Source organism: Equus przewalskii, chromosome 3 (assembly GCF_037783145.1).
Source record: "Equus przewalskii isolate Varuska chromosome 3, EquPr2, whole genome shotgun sequence".
Classification (NCBI taxonomy): Eukaryota; Metazoa; Chordata; class Mammalia; order Perissodactyla; family Equidae; genus Equus; species Equus przewalskii.
Window position 1 is genome coordinate 105,707,807 of NC_091833.1, and position 22,461 is coordinate 105,730,267.

The 22,461-nt window shown below is 34.9% G+C and overlaps 2 protein-coding genes across 6 annotated transcripts in view; one reads left to right on the plus strand and one right to left on the minus strand.

The window, feature by feature from the left end:
* LCORL (ligand dependent nuclear receptor corepressor like) overlaps window positions 1–6,090 on the plus strand; it is a 152,421-nt gene extending 146,331 nt beyond the window's left edge. For 2 of the 3 annotated variants that reach the window (XM_070613090.1, XM_070613096.1), the window contains one exon: window positions 3,300–6,090. In XM_070613090.1, the coding sequence (XP_070469191.1) occupies window positions 3,300–3,313 (14 nt within the window). In that variant the 3' untranslated portion in view covers window positions 3,314–6,090. The remainder of the gene's footprint in view (window positions 1–3,299) is intronic. The other variant, XM_070613091.1, reaches the window with a different exon arrangement.
* The window catches only part of NCAPG (non-SMC condensin I complex subunit G), a 38,876-nt gene continuing 22,194 nt past the window's right edge, over window positions 5,780–22,461 (minus strand). For all 3 annotated transcript variants that reach the window (XM_070613102.1, XM_070613101.1, XM_070613103.1), the window contains exons 14-21: window positions 20,369–20,587; window positions 13,648–13,829; window positions 13,192–13,366; window positions 10,720–10,881; window positions 10,346–10,484; window positions 8,658–8,744; window positions 6,966–7,041; window positions 5,780–6,002 (exon numbers count right to left, since the gene is read on the minus strand). In XM_070613102.1, the coding sequence (XP_070469203.1) occupies window positions 5,879–6,002; window positions 6,966–7,041; window positions 8,658–8,744; window positions 10,346–10,484; window positions 10,720–10,881; window positions 13,192–13,366; window positions 13,648–13,829; window positions 20,369–20,587 (1,164 nt within the window). In that variant the 3' untranslated portion in view covers window positions 5,780–5,878. The remainder of the gene's footprint in view (window positions 6,003–6,965; window positions 7,042–8,657; window positions 8,745–10,345; window positions 10,485–10,719; window positions 10,882–13,191; window positions 13,367–13,647; window positions 13,830–20,368; window positions 20,588–22,461) is intronic.

Here is a 22,461-nt window from a genome sequence, read left to right on the forward strand (position 1 = left end):
GGCTTCTAACATATGGAAATAAGCTTAACCTTCCTCATAAGAGAAATGCAAATTAAACAGTGGCATACCGTTTTTTAACATCATTTTTTCAGAGATCCTTCAGTTTCATCATACGTTATTGGTAAGAGCGTGAGGGAAGACAGACATTCTCGTACATTGTTCAGAGTGTAAAATGGCACCCAGTCTATGAAGGACATTTTGGTAATACCTATCAAAATTGTAAAAGCACTCCTTGACCCAGCTATCCGACTCCTAGACATCAACCCTACAGATGAACTTGCACACATCCGGAAAGAACACAGAGAAGAAGATTCAATACAATGGTACTTTAAGCAAAAGATTGGAATAGCCCAGTCTATCAGTTGAAGACTGGTGAAGTAAATTATGATTATCCATAGAGTAGAATTCTGTGTAGCTGTTAAGAATCAAGTATTCGTTATACAGTTAGGAAACAATCTCCAAAGTATATTTTTAAAAACAACATACAGAACAGTATACAGAACTGTGTAGGGGAAAGGAGATAGTTGAGACACATCTGTGAGCCTATGGCAGTGTGAAGAGACTCTCTGGAAGAACACACAAGAAATGGTAACAGCAGAAGCTCCTAGAAGAGGAATAAGGAGCAGTGAGAGACTCTTCACTGGATAACATTCATTTTACTGTGATTGATTTTTTAATTTTGCAAACATTTTCTCTATTTTTAAGAAATACAAAAGAAAAAAAACACGTTAAAAAGTCCATCAAGGGCCGGCCCCGTGGCCGAGTGATTAGTTCGCGCGCTCCGCTTCAGGAGCCCAGAGTTTCGCTGGTTCGGATCCCAGGCGCGGACATGGTACTGCTCATCAGGCCACGTTGAGGCGGCGTCCCCCATGGCGCAACTAGAAGGACACACAACTAAAAATACACAACTATGTGCTGAGGAGATTTGGGGAGAAAAAAAAAAGATTGGCAACAGTTGTTAGCTCAGGTGCCAATCTTTAAAAAAAAAAAAAGTCCATCAGGAAAAGTTGAGGAGCATTTATTAACCTTTCCCTCGCTCCAGATGTGCATGACACATTCCTCACGATAAACCAACTAGTTTAGTCAAAACTTTTGTTTCCATATCTAAAGGAATATTTGTTAAAGATTCCTCTAGATAGCACATTCTTTGAAAACGTGGACTGTGTCTTCCTTGTCTTTGTATCCCAAAAGTGCTTTCTAGTGGGTACTCAATAAATGTTAAATAATTTGACTGGTATGGAAAATGGAATTGAAAAGTGCTCTGCTAAGTACTAGATTAACTAGACATCCAGGTTCTTAATATTAGTCCACATAATCTGGTTAGGACACTCTAAAAAGGAGCAGTTTTTTCTTTTCCTATACCTTAGTTTCGCTGTGTCTTTAAAAGGGGGGTTGGGGGGAGTCTAGAAAGGCCCCTTCCGGGTCTATTGTCCTAATGCCTCTGGTTCCAGCGCTTCTCAAGATAGCTGTCTTCCTCTATTCTGAGTATTTTGCACACCAACTAGTTCCTAAGTGTATATATTAAACATGTCAGTCTGTTTATTAGTACTAATGTTTACACTGGTATTTTCTTCCCATGCATGTGTAGTTTTGTGCACCCCTGAAGTTTGTATACCCAAATTTGGAGTACACTCCAGAAAAGTAACTTAAAAAAATAGTCTTTAAGGTATTGAAAAGAACAATAATGTCGTTATTGAAGTATTATTCTTTGATGAACACACCTTTATTGATCAAATAGCAAACAGAAAACACAAAATTATCTTTATGACACGATTTGTTGCTCCACGCTGCTGTTTTCTTCTTTTGGAGTTTGATACTTGATATGCTTATCTACCAAGCTATCTTGATTTTAATAGAACTCTTTTTGTAGCTTGCCTTAGAGTTTCTCAGAGATGTACATCGAAATTTATTTTGAAAATACAGATAATAAAACTATAAAGATTAGCAGTCCTTGGAGGAAAGAAAAACATTACTGGTTTATTTGAGCTTTGCTAACTTGAAAAACAAAAAAACTTGAGGTCTTTGAGGCCATCAGTCTAATAATAGTAATCAGTGTAAATATTTTCAAAAATCAGTTAAGATTTCTGCTATGAATGAGAATATTGTATTTTGGATCTCTTTGTCACCTATCAGGCCTTGATTTACTTTAAATATATCCCTATTTATTAGTCACGTCTAGATTTTGGCTTTTTTTTAAACTGATTTACTATTTTTCATGAGTACTCTTTTAAGCTACCTTGTAGTTTGTCATTCTGTTTCATTTCTATTGATAAAAGTTGAAACTACATTATTCAGTGGAACTGGGACTGTTTGCCTGGAGAGAACTCGGTGAGAACGTGATTGCTGTTAAAATATGGTCTAACAGGTTAAACCTCTGGCTTATTGAATGGCAAGTGAGGCAGTTGGTTGAGATTGCAAGGAGGGATCGAGAAAGTGCTATTAAAGTCTGGATGCTGCTGCCATTTATCAACTCTTAACAAGTCACTTAAATACTACACAGCTCCCTTCCCTCTTTACTAACAGGAAGAATCAGACCTGAGGTTGGAGAAAGCTTAGGAATGATGTAGTCCAACCAATCAGTTAAGTGTCAGGTGAGCTAATGTATAGCAAACTATTCAATAATTTATAAACAAGATTCACATCTGAAGATGTGAATTGACTATCATTAACATTATTTAAGACAGTATTACATGTGCATTACATGTGGAGTGGAAAATTGAGTAGCTACTCAATTTTCTGTGATTCTAAACATTCTCAGCAGTAGACAAGGAAAAGAGCAAGGACTGTATAAACCTCAGGCATTTTTGTATTTGACTCTCTGAGACTCCTCATACCATTTATTGTGAGGATAAATATACCAACCTTACTTGGTTGTTGTGAAATTTAAATGAGATGATGCATGTGAATGTGCCTAAAACATGGCAGGCATTCAGCAAAGGTTAATTCCTTCTCGTCTCAACGTGGCTCTGATCCCGGTAGGTTAAAGGACAAGTTAAAAGTGTCGAATCCTGCCAGGCTCAGTAGTTAAATGTCCTTTCCGATGTATACTGATGAAATCCACGTAAGCAGTGAAGGTTTTGTCCAGTGGTATCTGACCTTTCAAGTACTTGGCTTACATATATATCAAGCAAGGAGGCAGAAGCTAAAAAGAAAGAAAAAACCTCGTGTTTTCAGGATAATAAATGCTCTATCTACTTCTCTTTAGAGGTCCACACAATAGAACTACTGAATTTTCTTTTGCAAAAGTGGTAATTTGACATTAAAGTGAAACTAAAATGCTTTACACTTTTTTTTTCCAGCATGCTACAAATGAAAACTGATGAGAAACTGAATTTGTCTGATGGGAATACAGCAAGTTGCCCTTTGAGCCCTATTAAGATGTGCCTTAATCGTCCCATTGAATGGAATCTGAATTTGACAGCAGCATCTGTAGCGAGCTGTACAGTTCATAACCAAAATCTCAAAAGTGAAGACAAATAGATTGCCGTTCTTCTTGCACTATCCTTATTTTGTATGTCAATATTCTTTCTGCTGAATAAGCATTTATCAATTGATCTTGAAATATTTCTAGTCCTGTGATGTCTTTATATTAAATCATTAGCATTAATCATTTTGATTATATTCTTTGTATTTTTTTTACATGTTTTACACCGGACCATTGTGGAATTTTGCAGTACAAATGGATTTTGATGTTCTCTTTTTAGGGGTATTTTGTGAATTTTTTACACCCTAAGTTTATATACGTAATTGTCCCCAGTTTGATTTCTGTGCACAAAGTTTTAATATATAATGCATTGTGATTTAGAAGGCTAGTGTTGTAAAGCTTTGTGATGACCTGACCCATGAACGGTTGTATAACAAACAGGTGGATACCAACTACCTCGAAGCAAATTGGTAAAAGGCAAAGGTATCTCTTAGAAGTGTCTCTCTTTCAAAGTTATATATGTATACAAAAATTGATCATAGTTTATCAAGTAGCATGTTTCCATTCATGAGAATTTGAGCTGATCAGTTCTCTGTATTTTTAAACCTATAAAGTCTGTGGGCTGTAAGAGCAATGGCACTATTGCATGTTTACTCTTCAGCAAATCTGTGCCTCTTGCAGACAAAAAGTTTGGTTTCTGTAAGTTAAGTTTTGAATGCAAAATGGTAAATGGATTTACATCTACTGATTTCATTGTATTTTAGCCATTTGTTTTAAAGTGTAAACGAATAGGGTCTTTTAAAATCGGATAATAATCCTTACCTTTAACTCTAATAGTGCAAAAGCATAGTTTCAGCAATGGCTTATGTGATTGTGTCTAAAATTTGAATAGTAAGAATACTCAAGTTTTGGTGGTTAAATTTATTTTTCCCATACCAGATAAATGCCAAGTGCCAAATTAATTTTCCCATGCTTTGGTATGGTGGTCCATGTAAGTATGTAAGAACACAGCTCTTTCCCTTTGGATAGCCTGGCTAGGGGGTAAATAGGATTTAGTTCATTGTTTTTCTGAACACTTTTCCTTACAGCACATTTTGTGTACCTTTTAAGTCCTTATTTCTCTTTACCACCCCATCCCCCAAAATTATTTTTAAAGCGACAGGGATTTAACAAAAGAAGACTTACATAAGGAATTTGAAGCACAATAAAAGACACAAAGCCAAGAGAATGAAAAGTCATCCATTTTTCATTGTTTTTATATCACAACCATTTCTGCCTTTTCTTTTCACTTAATAAGCATTCTTTGTAACTTTCAGACTCCTTTTATATTTCTGAGTTTTATAAAGCATGTATATGTATGTAAAAAGCAATTTGGTTCTAAAAAGCACAACAATCTTACTTTAGCTCCATCTTAAAACATCATTTTAAATAAATGGTCTCTGGTAAATAAGCTTAAAAAAGCACAATTATTAAAACAGATCCAATGTTAGGACACATCTATTCTCAACAATAAAAAGAAAAGGTTATTATCACAGGGATGAGAAAAAGTGTTTTATTGAGTGTTGCAGAAAGAAAGAGGACTGATTTCATACAGTTTATGTTTCCTAAGTCAGGGAAGTGCCAATTTCAGAAGATAAATGAAATTGACAGTGAAGAAAGAGTGCTCACAAATTAATTAGTATATAGAGGACTTCCTGTCACATTCTTTTCCAACTAGTATTTTTTTTATTATCCATAATATTGTTATGCCAAAAACATAGAAAACAACTCCATGATGAATATGCATATGTGAACATCTCCCTAACCCAGGAAACACCATCACAAACATAAGCAAATTAGGCCTTTCATATGCAAATATTTTAGGAAGAGAAATTACCCATGCAGGTAGCATTATCAAAAATATTTTTAGTGTGAGAATCACAAAACAAATGATCAAAATGGTAACTGCTGAACTTGGATGCTGGGTACTTTGGTTCATTCTAATAGTCCTCCTCCCTTTCTAGCCAGTTTGTGGTGCTTTTGCCTCTGAGATGTCACTTTTTAAATGTGCTCTGAGGCGTTTTCATCTGTGTTGGATCTGCCCCATCTAGGTCAGAAGCTTCCCAAATGCAAGCTACTAGCTAGTTACACTTAAAAGCTGTCCATAATGTCGTGATTTTAAACAGGAGAGTTCATAAGCATCGCGTGGGAAGCCTGTTTTAAAAAGCAAGTTCCTAGGCCCTCCTTAGATTCCAATTAAATCTGTGTGACTGATGCGGACGGTCTGTGGAGCACATTGACAGACGCCATCCTAACGCTTCAATAGGCCAAAGTAATGTGGAATCGCACAGCAGAAAGTCCTACAAGAAATCAGGCTTTTTCTGATTTTGACACAAGGGTAACTTTATTAAAGCAAGAACTGAACACAATTTTAAAGGACTTTTAACAAAGACTCCACCTCCATCATCTCTTCTCCTAACTCATATCTTCATTGAGAAATTGTGCAAGGTTCAGTTTACTTTTTTCTAGTGCTGCTGTTTTGGCTCGTCTTGGTAATCTCATCTTCATTTCTGATTCTGGCTCTGGAACTTCATGATCACTAAAGAGATGTTGAAAATACACCAATTTAAATACAAGCTTTAAAACCACAGTTTATTTATAAATAAAACTTTTTTTGTTTCTGAAAACATTCTATCAGTGTGTAATTGATATTTTGATTCCACTAATTTAAGCTGAAAACTAAAATCTCAAACAAAACCAAAAAACAGACTGGCTATCCAGCAAAGTGAATCATGAAAAAATATCTGTATGGAACCTGGTATTATACAGAAAAAGAAAAAAACAAAAAACAAACTTGTAATGAGGCTTGGACAGGGACCATAACAACTGCCCAAAAGAGATTTGGGGAGAACTCAAGAAGTGAAAAAAAATTAAGTTCTCTTGATTTAAGCAATAAATTCCTAAAACACTAAACAGCAAATTTCCCCAAAAGATATTTTAAATTTAGTCAAAACTTAACCTAAAGTTATATAATGAAAAAATATATATTATAATTTTACCAGTGAATAGATAAATGCAACGCAGCTACAGACTTGCAGCTTCCAACTGGCTTAATTGGCAGAAACCAAAAATAAATACTGTACCACCAATATATCCAAATTATAGGCAGAATTATTTTATCATTGTAAATGTAGAGAACTCAAATCCAAATCTCAAAAGTACGTTAATTCACGATCAGAGGAGTAATACCTACGTGATCATGTAATTAGAAGAATACATGGAAATAGAAAATGAAAGAATATATTAAATCTGACTACCTAATACTAAAGGCCACACCAACTAATAGGAAAAGCATGCAAGCTATACAAAGTCAAATGCTCTTGAGAATGGAATTTTAGACTATATATCCAAGATATAGCTATTTATAGTTTTCACTAATTATCTTTTTATATATTGAGTTTCTTTCACAGTAAAAGCAAACTACAATTTTTTTCTACTTCTAGACAAAAAAAAAAAAAAAATGAAAATAGGCTCTTTACATATTTAGATGTGCATGGCCTACCTTTCAGAGTCAGCCTCAACCTCAGCAGTCTGACATCTTCTGTTCATCCTTGCTGAAGCTGTCACTTTTCTCCGTCCTTAAAGACAGTATAATTCATTATCAAAATTTATCATCGTTTATTGTTTTTAATCTATTTTCTGGGCTACCCAAATCCCTTATTTTCTCTCTTCAGCACATTTCCTCCTAGTTCCCAGCCACTTTGATACCAATTATCAACACCACAGAGAAAAGGAACCCAAGCAAGATTAAAATTTTATTAATTCCTTTTGGCAATTTGATAATAAGCAAAGGAATATATGAAAATTAAGTTATAAGGAAGCAAATTTTAGTTAAATGTATTTGGGGGAAAGGAGCATGTGAAAAACATGTTATATAAAGAAAACTACCACTATTATGGCTATAGCACAAGGTGTATGGAGAAACTAATGAAAATTAAGGTTAGAAAGGTACGTTAAGCCCATAAACAGCTCCTAAAAAAATAGAACTCTAATTAGTAAGGTAATGGCTTCTTAGAAAATATTCAAACATATACATGGCCAATTCAAAAACGTGTTTTAAAACAGTTCCGTATAAAAGCTATAAGCTGGGGTTGCAAAAATTCTACTTGCTAGAAATCTAGAAGGTTAAAAAAGTAAGTTTGGCCTGTGATACACCTCATTTATGATAAGAAATAAAACAGCATATATAAATGAAGTTTGAGCTATTTAAAAAAAACGAGGTGGCGTTCTCATGGTATGTTATCTGCCTAAAAGCAATTTGATCAAAACCAAACTGTTCAGTATGACCATTTGGTTGAAATTTATATACTCCACTTATTCGTGTGAAACTTTTTTTTTCCCCAAACCTTATGTATTTGCTTTTAAACTTCTAATGTACTTATCCTCAAGAAAACATCCAACAATATGGGACTAATCTGGAACAATATTCAGCAATTAGCATTTAAATAATTGATTGGTTACCAAACAATATTATGGCCAGATTCCATTTAGAAAAATCAAATCTGCATAGAAAAGGGCCTCTAGAAACATTTTTGAAGGATTAAAATAATGGTTGGCTCATGGGTGGAATTATTACTGTTCTTTACATTAGTTTGCTTGGATGTATTTTCTGATTCTTCTGTAATAAGCATGCATTGCTTTTGTAATAAGAAAATAATAAAACAATAAAATGACCTTGAATTTCATATTTTTTTTTCCAAGTGATCCCCTAATGGTCAACATTTACTTTATTCCAACAAATCCCCTATTGTTGGATATCCTTTGGGAAATAAATTATGGTGGGAAAATATGAAATAAAATGGGAAAAAGGAAAACAGAAGCTCAGAAAAATACTAGTAGGCTAAAAGGTACAAAAATGCTAAATCATATAAAGGAGAGAACAAAAACAACTGATAATAACATCATTGATCATTTGATAATAAAAATCTTACTTTAACCCAAATAGTCCTTTGCGATATAATCTTTTGCATCATATTTCTTTCAAACAAAAGCACTTGGAATAACACTGATATTACACACAGACATAAAGCAAAACCTAATATCAAATGAAAGAATTAAAAAGAAACTTAAGGATACATAAGAGGTTTAAAAATTTTTATCCCTAAGGAAACAAAGATAAGGAAACTTGCAAAGTATTTCATTGGAAAACGAACTCGAAGAGCTTTCTGAGAAAGCCAGTCAATCCATATACTACCTCTAATAGTCTTCTGCTGCGTAGATTTTGACGCTTGGGTTGCTTTTACATCCTTGAGAGGAGTTAAATATACTTCTTTATTCTTTTCTATTGAAGAAAATAATATAACAATACAAATAAAAAATAGCCTCGTGAAGTATTTTAAATGGTCTTTCAAGTCAATTTTTCACAAAACAGAAATGACAACCAGTCCCATTAACAGCTACAGAAAATTTATCAAAAATCAGTATTTCAAAAACTGTGAACACTGGAAAGTAAGCAAGCAAGCAAAACTCCTAAGATAGTATGTGTGGTCATATGATGAGAAATGTACAATCATGCACTGCATAACAACGTTTCAGTCAACAACAGAGCATATATATGATGGTGGTCCCATTAGATTTACAACAGAGCTGGAAAATTCCTATCGCCTAGTGACGTCATAGCACAATGCGTTACTCACATGTTTGTGATGATACTGATGTACACAAGTGAAAAGGAAACTGCAGGAGAAGAAAGAGAAGAACCCCTGAGAAAATTCACAGTAAAGGGTTTAGCAGAAGCTCAACAAGCTCCTTAAAGTTTGAAAACTTGGACCACAAGCATCAAAAGGTTTTCATTAACAGAGAGGAATGTACATGGTGCATATCTGCTTCCAAGCAAACCACCATGGGCATTTTTCTGAAAAAGGTGACACCTCCTCATGAAGAGCCTCAGGCAGGTCCTTCAGGAGGTGTTCCAGAAGAAGGAATTGTTCTCATAGGAGATAGCAGTTCCATGTGTAGACCTTCCAGTGGGACAAGATGTGGAGGTGGAAGACAGTGATAATGATAATCCTGACTCTTGTAGGTCTAGGCTAAATGTGTATTTGTGTCTTAGTTTTTGACAAAAAACTTTAAAAAGTAAAAAAAAATTTAAAACTAGAAAACACCTTATAGAATAAGGATAGAAAGAAAATATTTTTGTACAGCTGTACTACTGTGTTTTAAGTTAAGTATAACAAGAGTCAAAGTTAAAAAAAGTTTATAAAGAAAAAAGTTACAGTAACTAAAGCTAATTTATTGAAGAAAAATATTTTCCTATAAATTTAGCGTAGCCTAAGTGTACAGCGTTTACAAAGTCTACAGTACTGCACAACAGTGTCCTAGGCCTTCACATTCACTCACCATCTACTCACTGATTCACCCAGAGCAACTTCCAGCCCTGCCAGCTCCAATCATGCTAAGTGCCCTCCATAGGTATACCATTTTTTATCTTTTATATGGTATTTTTACTGTACCTTTTCTATATTTAGATGCTTAGATAGATACTGACCATTGTGCTACAACTGCCTACAGAATTCAGTAGAGTAGCACGGTCTACAGGTTTATAGCCTCAGAGCAAGAGGCTACACCGTATAGCCTAGGTGTATAGTAGGCTATACCATTTAGGTTTGGGTAAGTGTTCTCTATGATGTTTGCACAAGAACAAAATTGCCTAATGATGCATTTCTCAGAACGAATCCCCGTTGCTAAGCAGTGCATGACTGTACACACAAAAACTATAAAAGCTGAATACTTATCAGCAATATACTTTCTCAAGGGGATTAATTAGAAAAATCTTTGATTCATTTCTGAAATCCAACCACATGTTAAAGGAGAAAAAAAAAGTCTCTCAGTGAAGATGAAAAGGACCAAATCTTATAAATATTCAGGTTAGTATGTTGTTACCATCTTCATTTGGAAAAACAGCCATAGTTGTGCTGGCATCCTGTGCTGCTACATCTTGGTCACCATATTCTTTATTTCCTTTTTCTAACTGAATCTTGATTTTCTCCAAAGCTCTCAGACATGTCCTATCTTTTACTTGCTATAATAGAAAACATTATTAACATTTTTTTATATGCAGTACTTTCTAATCTTTTAAAAGAGCAATACACTGATATCATGTTGTTTAAAAACATTCTAAAAATTCTATTAAATTTATGAAGGAAATATTCAAATGAGTAAAGTCACAATATGCTAACATATGTATAATTAAATACATGTAAATTCAACTTTGATAAAAATATATACACATTAAGAGTAATTAGAAACTTCTTTACCTCCAGAATGTCATTCAACAGACCCAGAAGATCTTTAGCAAGATTGTTACTGAGTTCTAAAGAACTCAAGGCTTTTGTATAGACCCGAATTTCTGGTGAACATGGACACGTTAAGATCTCATTGCAAAGTTTTATAGCCAAATTGTCGTGAACTGTTAAGGCCTAGAAAATGAAGAGAAAAATCTTTCTAAATTGAAAATGGCATGATTACAATACAGTCCTACAAACATAACAAACATTTCCAACTAAGTATTTTGCCACAATCCCAAATGCAAAATGTCTAAGACCAAGTTTAACATATTCCTCCCAAAATGAGCTCCCCTTCTTAACTTCTTATAGTGGATGCTGTGGCACAGGGCCCAGATCTGCCCCCTTTATTACTGAAGCATTCATCCTCCACCTACTACAAGTTTTAGAGGCTAAAAGTTCCTGGGCACAGAAGCGATCCAGGTTGAAGACAGTGGACCCTGCCCAAGTTCACACCTCCTCCCCAAGGGTTAGTCCAGTCAATGACTGGTGGATATACAGGTACAATGGCCCAGCCTTGTCTCAATTCTGGACAACTCAAAGGACTAGCTCAGTTCTGGAATTTCCTATGGGGTCAGCTGGGGCCTCAAGACTGCATGACAGTTCAACTTCTTCTCTGCCCCAACCTATTTTCCTCACTCTCCAAGATGTTGACCATGAGAGTACTCCCCAATTAAATGATGTCAGTAGCTTCTTTGAAGTCTCAGGACCTTAGAGTTATCTTGGATTCCTCCATCTCCTTTGCCTCTCAAAGCTCTTACATATCCATAATTTTTGGGCTTTTGTACCCATACTTTTTTTTCTATGTCAATTTCTACTATTCTTTTCTTTCCACTCTTTTACTACTTTCTAATATTTTTTTCTACAATGTTTTCTCACTTAATCATAGAGATTTTTAACTGCTCTCTTCATTCTCTATTCCTCTCACCAATTGAGCTCATGATATTGACCACCAAATTAATCTTCCTAATAAGTAACTTTCATCCCATTAACCCTTTCATTATACCCCTTTCAATATACATCCTGCATAGTCACTCACTGCAAATAAGGCCAACTCCAAATTCCCTACCCTAATGTTCTGCCCTAACAGGCCGATTCAACATTCTTAGCTAGAATGATTTTTTTCCCAAAATTCCCCAACATGACTTGTATAACCAGCTACATTTAATCACTTTTACTAAAAGTCTTTTTCTCCCTACCCAAACCACTCCCCAAATCCCAACACAGCCTAACTGAATTCTACTCAATGAGTTTTAAAATTCGTAATGCTGCACTCATCACCCCTACCACATAGATCATGCCCTCTCTTCTAAAGCACTTAGTAGCTATTATCACTGACCTTTACTATATTTTGCCTTAATATCTTTTGTAATCTTTTTTCCAACAGCATGTAACATAGTGACTGGAATGGAGTATGCCATCACTAAATATTAATTAAAATAGAAGAGAAATACTTTCAACTTAATCAGCAGGCATCTGCAACTAATAATAACACAATTTTCAACAGGTGACAAGTTTGATTAAATGATATTAAAGGATAAAAAACCCAGCTTAAGTTTAATTTGTGAGAAAATTTGCAGTTAACTTATCTTCTGTGAGTGAAAAACAAAAATAAGGGGCCAGCCAAGTGGCATAGTGGTTAAGTTCGTGCACTCCACTTTGGTGGCCCAGAGTTCACATGTTTGGATCCTGGGTGTAGAACTATACTACTCATCAAGCCATACTGTGGTGGTGACCCACATACAAAATAAAGATCGGCATGGATGTTAGCTCAGGGACAATCTTCCTCAAGCAAAAAGAGAAAGATTGAGGAGCCAGCCTGGTGGCACAGCTGTTGAGTTCGCAAGTCCCACTTCAGTGGCCTGGGGTTCACTGGTACAGACCTACACACTGCTTGTCAGGCCATGCTGTGACATGCATTCCACGTATAAAGTAGAGGAAGATGGGTACAGACGTTAGCTCAGGGCCAGTCTTCCTCAGCAAAAAGAGGAGGATTTGTGGTAGATGTTAGCTTAGGACTAATCTTCCTCAAAAAAAATAAAAAGCTTTAGATGAGTTTAATTCTTTGAATTCTCCTTCCTTGTATCAGAAACATAGCAGGTGAGCCAGTATTTGAAGTCTCAATGAGTTCTAGATAACATAGGTGCTATTCAGAATGATTAACAGCAAGCACTAAGTCGGGATGGGGTAGGGAGGGTGATGAATTTTAGATAAGTTCTTTTCAGTAGCAAACTGTTAGCACTGAATACTTCTATTTTTATGTTTTTCTCCATATTTCCCAAAAGATCTTTTTCATACTTTGTGTTATGCACCACCATATAAACCAGAAATCTCAAGATCAAAATGTAGCTTCTCTTTCAAAGAATCTATGAGGAATTATTTTACTGAAACAGTAACGCGCGTGCTAGTCATCATCCTTGCCATACACTCGCTAACATACCCCACCTGATAATCTTGGGAATTCTTGGCCTGAGGATTTAATCCACTTGGTCTGGTCAAATCTACAAGCAACTCAGCAACATTAGTGATATCTACTTCAGCTAAAGGAGAAGAAGCAGGGGCACTGGCCAGTGTTTGCAGAGTTGGAAGAAAGGCTTCTTCAAAACATTCTTGATTAGTCCTATTGAAAAACAATTTGAAAATATGTTGACAAAAAAAAACATAAGATTCTTAAAAAAATGTATTATGTATAAAATTCACCCCATCAAGATACACCACATTTTCATCTAGGAAGAGACAAATAATTCAGGTAGATATAATTTAGGTAAGGTCTTCTCATTTCATCACTTACCACTGAAGAATAAAAGAATACCAACAACAAAGTGATATTATAGATATGACTCATGGGGAGCCTGAATTTAACTTCAAGTCAGATTTTGATTTACTGATATGACTAAGTACCTGCTTGCATAAGCAAACATGGGGAAGAACACGCCTAGGCAATGTCGAAGTCGAACATCCTCTTCAGTCACAGGACTGTACCATAACAAGATAAGACGAGACAGAATCTTGCTGCTGACCAAAAGCCCAGAGAACATCAGCTTGGCTAATCCTTCTGCAGCTCCTGTCCTGAGTTCAGACACCTAATAAAAATGACTTTCATTAAAAGAAAGTTTTTATTTGTATTTCCTTTTTAAGCCTTACATCATAGCCTGACCTATAATATTTTTATATGAGCTATCCCAAAATCACTCATGTTGTTATGAATTGGTTAAAGGCACATAAAAAGATTTTGTTTCCTCCTTTTAGGTTAAGGCTATATGACAAATTATTAGGCTAGCTATGAAAACTTCAATTCCCCTAAAACTGTTTAGAAGAATCAAAAGGCCTTCTAAATGTTGTGAAACCAAAAATTAAAACAATATCTATTAAATGTTTATCATGGTGCTAAAATACAGAAAACCCTCAGTAATGGTCCCTGCCATCAGAGGAAGGTGCCTATAAATGAAAGCTCCAGAGGTGAGAGCGGCAATGTGTCTTAATAATGGGTAAAATGTGAACAGAAGGTGTACAAGTAGAAAAAGGCATTCCTAGAAAGAGTAACCAAACAAACTAAGAGAAAGAAGACACAGTGGTATTCAAATGGACATACAGGTACGAAAGAGTGGTAGTTAAAAATAGTGGTTATTGAGGGGCTGGCCCCGTGGCCGAGTAGTTAAGTTCGCGCGCTCCGCTGCAGGCAGCCCAGTGTTTCGTTGGTTCGAATCCTGGGCGCGGACATGGCACTGCTCATCAGACCACGCTGAGGCAGCGTCCCACATGCCACAACTAGAAGAACCCACAATGAAGAATATACAGCTATGTACCGGGGGGCTTTGGGGAGAAAAAGGAAATAATAAAATCTTTAAAAAAAAAAAAAAATAGTGGTTATTGATACTGAATTAAACTCAAGCCCCTGACACTTCCTAGCTGCATGATCCTGTGCATGCTACTTCTTGGTGACTTGCTTTTTAATTTTTTTTGTGCTGAGGAAGATTCGCCCTGAGCTAACATTTGTGCCAGTCTTCCTCTATCTTGTATGTGGTTTGCCACCACAGCATGGCTGATAAGTGGTGTAGGTCCATGCCCGGGATCCGAACCTGGGCCGCTGAAGAAGAACATGCCAAACTTAACTACTACACCACAGGGCCAGCCACTGTGCCTCACTTCTTTTGTATATAAAAAGGGGATGATAAAAGTACTTAACACAAAAGAGTAACTACCAGGATAAAGAAATCATACATGTAAAGTTCTTGGAAGTGCTATCCACACAGTAAATCCTCAGCAAATGTCAATGATTATTTATTATTATTGATGGAAAGTAAGTTTACTCAGTAATCAGATTATAAAGACTTTGAAAATTAGGTAAAGAAATTCACCCTTAATGAGGCAAGATATGGAGCCATCGAAAATTTTTGAAAGGGAAGGGGAATAAGATTCAATGAGATTTCAGGAAAACTATATTGACAAGTTATAATCTAGGAATGAAAGACAAGTCTAAACTAGGGGCACAGAAGTGTAAACAGTGGAATAAGTAAATATAAGAACTATTTCAAAATTTTTTTCAATACTCAAAAATAAGAAAGATATAGGGGTTGGTAAGTTTAAGTGCTAGGGCACTGGGATGTTTTCCACATACTGACTCATTTAGGGCTCACAACAACTATGAGGGCAGAGACTTTGTTTCACTCAGCACTGTAGTCTCAAGAGTATACAGTGATGGGCATATGATTAGCCCTCAAATATTTGTTGATTGAATTAAAGAACAATTCCAGTGAATAGGCATCATTATTCCCCATTTTACAGATAAGTAAGGCCAAGACAGTAAATGCCTTATTGAAGATTCACACAGAGGCAACCAGAACACAAGTCTACAAGTCTAACTCCAACAGCTGCATGCAACCCTCCTTTTAAAAATTTCTAACTAGGACATACTTTCCTGACAATAGTAATCCATCCAAAAATGAATGGTGGGAATTTGAATTGGGACAGGACTGCAAGTCTCTAAAGCATGTTAAAGATTGTTACTTATGGCCCAGAGGACAAAGAAGTCTAGATTTTTTAGTGGTGATGATAAAAATAAAGTCAAAGTCACAGAATCTAGTTGAGCCAGAAAGAGATTAATGTGTTAAAAAAAAAATTCATTCACATACTGTCAAACAATTTAATGTTCAATAGTTTTCCTACCTATGCAACGTCAGCAAGCCATGGCACTGGACAATTCCCAACAGAAAGTTCGTATATCACTTGGCTAATAATTCAAAATTTAAATACGCAATCTCAGGGTCAGCCCCATGGCCTAGTGGTTAAGTTCAGCAGGCTTTGCTTTGGCGGCCTGGGTTTGATACCCAGGTGCAGACCTACACCACTTGTTGGTGGCCATGCTGTGGCAGTGACCCACATACAAAACAGAGGAAGACTGGCACAGATGTTAGCTGATGGTGAATCTTCCCCAAGCAAAAAGAGGAGGATTGGCAATGGATGTTAGCTCAGGGAGAATCTTCCTCAGCAAAAGATAAAAACAAAACAGTCACTCTCTGCCTTTTGATTGAAGAATTTAATCCATTTACACTTAAGAAATTGCTAATAAGGAAGGACTTCTTTCTGCCATTTTGCAGTCAAAACGTGGTAAGTCAAAAACAGTTACAAGAGACAAAGCACATTAAATATTGACTTTTAAAAGGTCAATTCATCAAAAAGAATCATAAACATATACACAACAAACAAAAGAGCCTCCAAATATATGAACAAACATTGATGGAATTGCAGGGAGAAATAGCTCCACAATAATAATTGAAGACTCCAATTCTCCACTTTCTGTAGTAGACGGAATAACTACACAGATCAATGAGATATAGAGGAATTAAACACTATAATACCAGCCAGACCTACCAAATATACAGAACACACCACCCCAACAATAGCAGAATACACATTCTTCTCAAGTGCACATGGAACATTCTCAAGGATAGACCCCACGTTAGGTCCAAAATAAATCTCAATAAATTTATAAAGCATGAAATCATACAAAGTATCTCCTCCAACGACAATGGAATACACCTAGAGAGCAGTAACAGAAGGAAACTTTAAAATTCACAAATATGTATAAATTAAACAATACACTCTTCTTATACACCAATGGGTCAAAGAAGAAATCAAAAGGGAAATTAGAAAATACTTAGAAATGAATGAAAATGAAAACACAACAAAACTTATGGGGTGCAGCAAAAGTAGTACTCAAAGGGAAATTTATAGCAGTAAATGCTTACATTATGAAAAAAAATCTCAAAGCACAACCTAACTTTACACCTTCGAGAACTAAAAAAAGAAGAGCAAACTAAACCCAAAGAAGAAAGGAAGGAGAAAGAAAATAATAAAGATTAGAGAAGAGGTAAACAAAATAGATAGAAAAAATAGAAAAAAAAAATCAATGAAGCCAAAAGTTGGTTCTTTGAAAAGATGCACACAATTGACAAAGCTTCAACTAGACTGACAAAGAAAACAGAAGATGCAAATAACTAAAATTAGAAATGAAGGTGGGGATATTACAACTGACCCTACAGAAACAAAAAGGATTATAAGAGAATACCATGAACAACTGAACACCAACAAACTATATAACCTAGATGAAATGGACCATTTCCTAGAAAAACACAATTTACCAAAACTTACTCAAAAAGAAATAGAAAATCTAAACAGAGCTATAACAATAAACAGACTGAATAAGTATACAGAAACTTCCCAAAAAGAAAAGCCCAAAACCAGATGTCTTCACTGGCAAATTCTACCAAATATTTAAAAAAGAATTAACACCAATCTTTCTCAAAGCCTTCCAATAAATAGAAAAGGAGGAAACAATTCCCAACACGGTTTATAAGGTCAGCATTACCCTGATACCAGAGCCAGACAAAGGTAATGCCAGAAAACTACAGACTAATTTCCCTTATGGAATACAGATATAAAAGTCTTCAAAATACTAGCAAACCAAACTCAACAACATATTAACAAGACTATATACCATAACCAAGTGGGATTTATCCCAAGAAAGCAAGGGTGATTCAACATAAGAAAATCAAGCAACGCAATGTACCACATCAATGAACAAAGGAAAAAAAACCAAACCCACGATGATTTCAATTGATATAGAAAAAGCATATGACAAAATTAAACATGCTTTCATGGATAAACAAAGAAAACACTCAAAGAATAGAAGGGAACTTCCTCAAAATGATAAAGAGCATTTATGAAGAATCCACATCACACTCAATGCTTAAAGACTGAAAACATTCCCACTAAGATCAGAAACAAGACAAAGATGCCTGTTTTAACCACTGCTGTTCAACAGTGTATTAGAAGTTCTAGCCAGAGCAATTAGACAAGAAAAAGAAATAAAAGACAAACAAATTGGAAAGAATGAATTAAAACCATGTCTTTTCACAGGTGACATGATCCTAGATGGAGAAAACCCCAAGGCTACACAGACACAGACACACACACACACACAAAACTACAGGAGTTAATAAATGAATGCAGCAAAGTTGCAGAACACAAAATCAAATCAACACACAAAAAAACAGTTGAGTTTCTATACAACATCAATGAATAATCAGGAAAGAAAATTAAGAAAATTCCAATTGAGAAAACAATTTCAACCTGGCTCTGTTGTGCAACAGACAGCACATTGGACTTCTAATTCAAAGAAAACAATTCCATTTACAATAGCATCCAAAATAAAATAGCAGGAATAAATTTAACCAAGGAGGTAAAAGACTTTTGCCTTGAAAACTACAAAACATTTCTGAAAGAAATTAAAGATGACCTAAATAAGTGGAAAGACATCCAAGTTCCTCAAAAGATTAAAAATAGAACTACCATATGATCCAGCAATCCCACTTCTTTATATATCCAAAAGAAAGGAAAAATAGGATCCTGAAGAGATATCTGTACTCTCATGCTCACTGAAGCATTATTTACAATAGCCAAGATATGGAAATAACCTAAGTGTCCATCAAAGAATGAATGGATAAATAAGATGTGACACACACACACACAGCAAAATGTTATTCAGACAGAAAAAGGAAGGAAATCCTGCCATTTGCAACACAGATTGAGGACATTATGCTAAGCAAAAGTACGGGAAATCTTAAAAAAAGTCAAACTCATAGAAACAGAGTAGGAAAGTGGTTGCCAGGGACTAGGGGGTGGGGGAAATACAGAGAAATTGATAAAAGGTACAAACTTTCAGTTCTAAGATGAATAAGTTTTATTATACCTCAAAAATAAAATGAGTAAGTTTTGGAGATCTAATGTAAAACATGGTGACTATATTTGACAACACTGTATTGTATAATTGAAATCTGCTAAGAGAGAACTTAAAAGTTCTCAATGAAAAAAAAAGGATAAATATGTGAGGTATTAAATTTGTTAATTAACTAGCTGGGAGGAATCCTAAAAAAGTAGAATTACCATATGACCCAGTAATCCACTCCTAGGTGTATACCCAAAAGAATCGAAAATGGATACTCAAAGAAATACATGTTCATAGCAGCACTATTCACCATAGCCAAAAGGTGGAAACAGCCCAAACATCCTTGAATGGATGAATGGCTAAACAAATTGTGGTATATACACAAAATGGAATATTGTTCTCCCATAAGAGGGAATGAAGTACTGATACAAACTACAACATGGACAAGCCTTAAAAACAAGCTAAGTGAAAGAAAGCAGACATAAAGTCACATACTATCTGATTCCACTTATATGAAAAATCCAGAACAGTTAAACCCAAAGAGACAAAACGCAGATTGATGGTTGTCAGGGGCTGGTGGGAAGAGAAATAGGGAGCAACTGCTTAATGGGTAGTTTCCCTTTGGGATAATAAAATGTTTTAAAAATTAGAGGGGACTGGCCCAGTGGCAGAGTGGTTAAGTTCACAGGCTCCACTTCAACAGCCTAGGATTCACGGGTTTTGAACCCAGGCACAGATTTGCACACTGCTCATCAGTCCATGCTGTGGTGGCATCCCACATACAAAAGAGGAAGACTGGCAAGATGTTAGCCCAGGGCCAATCTTCCTCAACAACAACAACAACAACAACAAAAGTTAGATAGAAATGGTGTTTGCACTATATTGAGAATGTACTAAATGCCAATGACTCGCTCACTTTAAAACTGTTAATGTTACATCAATTTCACCTCAAAAAAATAATCTATAAAAAATTTTAATTAAATGTTCATATATGATATAAAAATGTACTGTAGTTTAAGAGTCCCTTAAGAAAAGAGATCCAATCCCATACCCTATCTTAAACCTTCCACCCACCCAATGTAAAATTATTTCTTAAAGTTTTTTCCCCAAGTCTTAAGTCATAAATCACAAAGAAGAAAAAATGAAAAATATAATAGCAACCTCCCCGAATATTCATTTCAATTTGGTTTACTCTTCAATTCTCTGCACATGCAATTTTATAGCGAGAAACTAGATATATTAGAAGTGAAAGCAGGATTTAATTATAATATTCAAAAGGCAAATTTTTTAAATGTTGGCCAAGTTTAAACTTCAGCCTAAAAAACATAAAGAACATAAACATACACATGCTGAAAATCACATTTCATTAATAATAGGGCTCTGATTATTTCTTACCTCGCTATCTAAGAAATCAGAAAGGAGTTTCAGAATATTCTTGGCTGTCTCTTCAGCTTCTTTTAACTCTTGTTCTTCATTAGTGTTTATTTCTGCACCTTCACTTTGAGGGGCTTTGATTTTTTTAGTTTTAAATGGTTCAATCCCAAATGTCATCAGCTGGTCAAAGATTGCCTTTAAAGCACTTATTTTTATTGTCACATCATCGATTTGCAAAACCTAAATTGAGACATCCCCCACCAAAAAAAGTAGTCAATAAACTTTTAATTCTGTTTATGCCGCATAAAATTAACACATATCTTATTTTCTTAGTCTAATTTTAACAGTGTCAAGTCTACATAAAACATCTTTCAAAAATTAACAAAAGTTTTATTTGTATCATAACATTTAGAGTTATATTTCCTTCAGAAAAAGTTCAAAAATTCATAAAACTAGAGTCAGGCTGAATTATATAATTTGTTCCTTTTATTTAAAAAAGAATGACTATGTTCAACTGTGGTTTTATTTTATCAATTTTTTTAAGATCTAAAAGAACTGTTCAATTATCTTAAAATTGCTCTGGGCCATCTATCAAGACAAAAACATTACATTCTAACCAATGAAAAGCATTCATTAGAACATCAGTGCTCTCCTAGATTATCAATTTTCATTAAAGATAAATTTTCCTCCTATTAGCTCAACAAATTCAGATTTCATTAATAGTGAATTCAGTTTTCAATGAACTGGACCCCTTTTTATAAAAAGAGATGAACCATAAAACACAGCAGTTTGTATGAGTCTATCCTGAGTTAAGAAAACCGAATTCCTACATACCAAATTTCAAAGCCATGAGAAAACAGAGCTGAATATTTCTATTATGAAGAGATTTACTCTATTCTTTAATGCACTTAAATTTTGGTCATTGATAAACTACTTGGCCATACAGCTTAGTCTTCAGCATGAATAAAAATCACCTGTAAGTTCATCAAATTAGAGAATAAAGAAAAGTGGTTCAAAATTACAAAACTTTCAGGAAGGAAATTTCAAGAACATATCTGTCACATATTTTCTTATGGTAAGACCTGCAAATCTCCTGAAGCTGAATGCTTATAAGAATGTACTGTCATGACTGTTCTCTACAAATTCTAAACAAGCTTTGCCCTCTCAGTAGTAACTTGGGTTTCACTGCCCTTCTCAGTCCCTTACTGGGTAGCAATAGCTTTTTCAAAAATCTTTAAGAAAGATTTTAAAATGAAATAATCTCCCTCTCCAGCCTTTCTAGCAAGTGTGTATACAGTTCTTAATTTTTATTAATAAAATGATTTAAAAGCAACTGATTTTTTACTCCCTCAAAAGATAGCTATTTTTCCTTAATCTAAAATCTTCCATTGATAGGCCTGAAAATACCTTTATAAAAATAACGGAATCTATTAGGTGGTTAACTTCTTTTAATCGTGAACCTCTTTGAGGACTTGATAAAAGCTTAAAACCCCACCCTAGAATAACATACAAAGTATAGCAAAATGTCACATATGATTTACTTTTTACTGCATTTGAATCTGATATCATTCACAAACATTTTTAACTTACAAAAATACTATATCTAGTTATTTTTTTCAGGCAAATATTAATACCGAGTCAGAGATCAAAGTTGATTAAACTTAAAATAAAATTTAAAAAGGTAAACTTTAATTTCATGACAAGGCTGCTATTGATTGGTTTGTTTTGAAAGAAGGTAAAATAGTAGAATGGTCTTGATATATACATTCATTTATCTTTCACATCAACTTGATTTTGACAATTCCTTTTCACTACAGAAAATTATATAGGAGCAGTCTCAAGGATCCCATAGTCGTCTCTAAGTAGAGGATGAGTTAATATTAAATAACTTCAGAAAGCTCCAGGACACTCAAGCATTAAATTCACACTGCTTTTCTTCTGTCTGAAATGACCAAAGCACCTATTGCTGATACTATGTCAGCAAAAATTAAAACGATCAAAGTCCACATTTCATCTTTAAAGGTCAAGTGAACTTAAGTATCTTTTGAAAGAGTTCTATGGTGTTTTCTTTGCTGCAGTACTAGAAATTTCCCATAATTATCTACCTCCAATCT